Source organism: Euprymna scolopes, chromosome 27 (genome assembly GCF_053919585.1).
Source record: "Euprymna scolopes isolate OS-2025 chromosome 27, ASM5391958v1, whole genome shotgun sequence".
NCBI classification, from domain to species: Eukaryota; Metazoa; Mollusca; class Cephalopoda; order Sepiida; family Sepiolidae; genus Euprymna; species Euprymna scolopes.
The window spans coordinates 32,558,228-32,563,227 of record NC_136508.1 but is presented as its reverse complement, the minus strand read 5'-3'; the positions used below and the strand labels follow the sequence as shown (position 1 = coordinate 32,563,227).

Below are 5,000 nucleotides of genomic sequence, written 5' to 3'. Positions count from 1 at the left end.
ATTTGCCAGGTGAAGGTCGAACGACAGCATTACGAATATGCATACGTAACGTAATAGCTGTTGGTTCATATTTTAATTTTTAGCTTTGCAGCAAACATGTCTTTATAGGTCAGGCATTAGCATCAAAGGAAAAAGTAACTCGTAAGCTAAACGTTTTAGTTTCTATTCTCGCTGGTGGCGGACGAGTCAGTTTTGTTTTTTTACTTTTAAATCATCACTATATATTGGAACCAATTAGATATAATAAATACGAAATCTGCATTATCAAAATATCATATATAAGTGTAGTTTACGAATTGGCAATATCCAGCGGCCTGCTTGTATATATATATATATATATATATATATATATATATATATATATATATATATATATATATATATATTTCATGTATACATACGTGTATATGTGTCCGTATATATGAATATATACATAAATATGTATGTATATATATATATATATATATATATATATATGGTTATGTATATATATATATATATATATATATATATATATATATATGGTTATGTATATATAAACACATGCATATATATGAGATGAAATGAGATTTCGAAGTTTGATAAAAAAAAAGAAACTTTATTAATTATCAGCTTAGTAAGGATAACAAATAGGCCATGCCATTCTGAACCTAAACGTTTCTTATCAAAAGAGAAGAAGGAGCACGAATTCTGATGAGACAGAGGAGAAGAAATTTATGAGGAAATGCCTACAACGACAGAGACAATTCGCGAACTTCGATCGCCACTTCACCACTGCGAGTACAGAAAATCGACTTGCTGAATCTAACGCAAGGAAATCACAGCAGGAGTGGAAGAGCATTGCCTACATTAGTGCCATCTTGCTAGATATCTATCTCCCATAGCGAGAAATATGACACTAGCTTAAGAAAATCGGATTTAAGTATTAGCGCCACAGAAAAGAAGAACTACTGGGCAGCCCAGACGGCATTCATCTGTTGAAGCGCCTCGGGCGATTAACAGTAAACGAACCCCTTTGCGAAGAAAGGTAAATCCTAGGAAGGTGGACATCTTAGAACTGCATATGATCAGCAAGACGTCGCAGTCAACATAGAAATGGCCATTAAAACAATGGCTTAGACTCTTATTAGCTTTCGGGGTCGAGAGTAAAAATGCAATGGCGAAATCGTCTTGCTGGTATTAGAATGAAATAATAAGATTACAGTACCGTCTGCAGTCATAACGCCCCCTCTCCGAAACATGATTAAATTATTCAGAAAGATAAATCGTTTTAATCCTCTTAGAATTCTCTTCGAATTTCTTTAAATAATGATCATTGCTGGCCAAATTAGATTAGCAACCAAATCTCAGATTAGAAACCAGGAAACGTTTTTTGTACTTCGTTTCTTTTTTGTTTTAAATTAACCCATCGTACCGACAGAAGAAAAGAGAAAAATAAGTCAGGACTTCATCATTTAAATTTGTTCCTGTATGCTGCACAGGACGATCACTCAGGAATTAACGGACTACAGGACCCCTGTTCCTTCTCTCTCTCTCTCTCTCTCTCTCTCTCCTCTACTTTGTTTATCTGATTGATTTATGTTAGAGGACAAGCACATGAGGATAGCGTGATAACGTCTCAATGGTTTGACCATTTTCTATAGCATTCAAACATTATTTCTAAACATACGAAAATACGAGTCATTATGTTTTTATTTTCTCTTAGACTTTTTAAGATGCTCGATGTCTTTCCGTACAACAAACTCGATAACTTCTCAAACCTATGACCTTAGTTTTCTCGTTATTTAGTACAAATGGCAATCTGCTAATATGTCAAGTCAGACATGGCAAAATCTACCCCTTCCTTTACCCCAATCATAGTATTGGTCTTATTTTTTATTATCGCTATTTTTTATTTTTTTCAATTCTTAGTAATTTGTTCAAGCTGAGGATATATATTACCGAATACAAAATATCCACCCGCTATCTTATGCATTCCAACCGAGAAATCTTTAAAAGATTCTGACTGCCTCTTTAATTGCAATTGTTTGAATCCATCTTATACTTGGTCCACCAGGTATAATTGCCAAGTAGTTTTTGTATTTTTTTCATGAGTCCAGTTTTAATAGTACACACACAGATATACGAGATCAAATCAATAGTCAAATGTAATTTCGACCAATTATGTAGAGAGTCGAAATAAATCCGACGATTATCGTTATTTCTTAATAGACGATTCGTTCATGGAGCACTATTGTAGTACTAAACGTATGCCGTGAACCTACTCCCTGCAGAGGATAAGAAAATCGTTTGAACAAAAAAGAAATTGATATAAATAAATATCTCAATAATCAATAAATTCAATGGGAATAGTTTCATAATTTAGAAGATTGAACTATTTTTGGCACGGTAGCTGTGTCACTGAATGCAGAAATGGAAATTGTAAAAATATCGCAAGTGCTTAACACCACACGCTATCCAGGATATATGAAACACAATTTGTTAACGAGGTCTTACCTCGAAATATATTATGAAACACGATTATGGGCATTAAATTACCGTGTAGTAATGTTGCAGATTAGCACACCCGGGGCATTGCCAAATTATTACTATCCTGTAGGTTGAATTAGATTTATTTTAAAGAGAAAAATGCAATTCAAGGAAACATATGGTCAAGTTACATTTTAGAAATAAATTTGAGATCAAGAAAAACAATTGTTTTAATAGAAAAGAATGTAGTTGAGATAAACAAAATAGGTTTTCAAACCTAAGTGTAAAAACAATAAAATTGTGCCAGAGAAAACGTGACTGATAAGTTGCCTGTTAAGTCTTTGTGGAGTCAAATGACCTAAGCACAAAGGATTAGTTTGAATATATATATATATATATATATATATATATATAGGCAGAATAAGGAGTTAGTGAACAGTCTTGAGAAAACGAGACAGGCAAGTTCTCAGCTGGTGGAGAATCGTTCAGTTATGGAGGCATTCAGCTAAAAAAACTAACATTTAATCTCTGAAAAAGGGAATGGCGTGCAACCGCAGAAGCAACAAATCTAATGCACATAAATTCCAATATTTAAAAATAGACAAGTATGTGAACATGTTTTGTCCCGTGACTTGACACCCTTTGTTGTTGTTGCAATATTTTTGGCTTATAATGAGGGTAGGTATTTATTTGCTTCCCCACGTAAGCAAAATGTGACACAAGGTCGGCTTTATGTGAGGTGAAATGGGAGGGAGGGGAAGGGGATGGTACATATAGGGTTGCCCCTACATGTACCAATAACCAATTGCCACAAGGGCAATGGTCACAAAGTGCAACATCTGCTGGAACAGATGGTATTTATTTGCTCCCCCACTGAGCAAATTAGGCACAAGGCCGATTTTTAATGTGAGGAGTGAAAGGAGGGGGAAGGGGAAAAGGGGACCAGCTCCCGAGAGGTGGGATATGGGAGCTGGTTAAAGGTCAAGCATGTGGGGTTGCCCCCACATCTGGTCTTTGCTAGTCATAGCTTGCAGTATCTGCCGGAACAGATACTACACTTTGCTCCTAGCAAAAGTGCCAGATAATGAGGGTATGGCCCCTCACAGTTGGGAGATTTTATTTATAAACGCTGCTGCTAGAAACTGACGAATCAAATTAATTCACGTTCTGCTACCAACCAATCAGAAACCAGAATCGCTCCATAAAATAAAACCTTTTCTGCAGCAACCTTGCATATCTTTTCTTCGTGTCAACACGGGAAGAATCTGTTGCTCTATGTCTACAAAATTGTTGGTTGGTTGTTTTCTTTTACGGCATATCAACCCTTTTCAGGTTATTTAATGCCGAATCTGGTGATTTTGAAGAACGATTTTTTAATATAATATATTTGTTTTTTAAGTCGTATTTTATTTAACCCATAGTTGGGACCCTAACAGGTGCTACCACTCCGGGTCAGAGTGGACCTGGGAGCAATGGCAATTAAAGGGTGGCTCCACACTCCCTAAGGCCTGCAAACTGGGCCCCTCACCATCGGATATAGTTTAAGGTCATATCCAGGACCCTACAAAATTGTAAAGTCAGGAACAAAACAACTGTCTATTGAGAACCAGTCATCTACACGACTGTGGAACAACTAACAATCGGAAACTGTTCTGAAAAAAAAAAAAAAAAAGCATGGCTTCCAACTCAACAATTTTTTAGTATATCACGCTGAAATATCTGCAGATCAGAGTTTTATCGCAGAAGGTGAGTGAGGATCAGTCAAACTAGTACTCTGAATCTTTTTTTACATGAATTGTAAATCTCTCTTGAGTTTTCTTAAGATAACTGTAACGTCTGTTTTAATAAAGATAATGATAACTCAAACAACGTTCCAAATGTTCGAATAGTGGATTCAATGTCACCCCCCCCAAAAAAAAATAACTGTCCTATTACGAGGATTCATAAGGCATTCAAACACTTTTTCTGGCACCCTTTGTATTTTGAAATTTTCCGCCCCCTTTGTCAAAAGTTCTGTCTGTGCATGACGTAAATAAGCTTGCAACATATGCGATTCGTAGACCGCATTTATGACGTGCCTGGTTTACAGAACAAAGAGATATTTATTTAAATCTAATTAAATCTGTACTTACTGTTAACATTGAGGTATACCCATGTTCCGTTGACGTTGTCATTTTTGTTGCCATTTTTGCTGTCATTGAGGTGCTTCAAAGGGGTTATACTGCATTCATACCAGCCTTCGTCCTGCGTCCGGATGTGACTGATCTCTAACGATGTTTCTCGGATAATCTTGAGCCGGTCTTTGAATCTTTGGTTGACCTGTGGTAGGTAATTGGCGTAGCGCATGTATACGGGTTTGCTTAGACCCGCTTTGTTCCACGTGAGCGCATAAAGCTTGGTCTTTTCCTTCGGAATGGGGACGTGGCAATTGAGCACTTGCTGACCACCCAAGCTGGCCGACTTTGTTATCGAGTCAACCAGACCATTGAGCCCTGGAAACAACAGAAAAGAAAAAATAAGTAATATTTTTA

At 36.4% G+C, this 5,000-nt stretch overlaps 1 protein-coding gene across 1 annotated transcript in view; it reads right to left on the bottom strand.

The window, feature by feature from the left end:
* Positions 1–5,000, bottom strand: part of LOC145248803 (uncharacterized) — a 2,668,808-nt gene that overhangs the window by 1,402,555 nt on the left and 1,261,253 nt on the right. Inside the window, exon 5 of the mRNA XM_080110455.1 lies at positions 4,602–4,961. Within this exon, the coding sequence (XP_079966581.1) occupies positions 4,602–4,961 (360 nt within the window). The remainder of the gene's footprint in view (positions 1–4,601; positions 4,962–5,000) is intronic.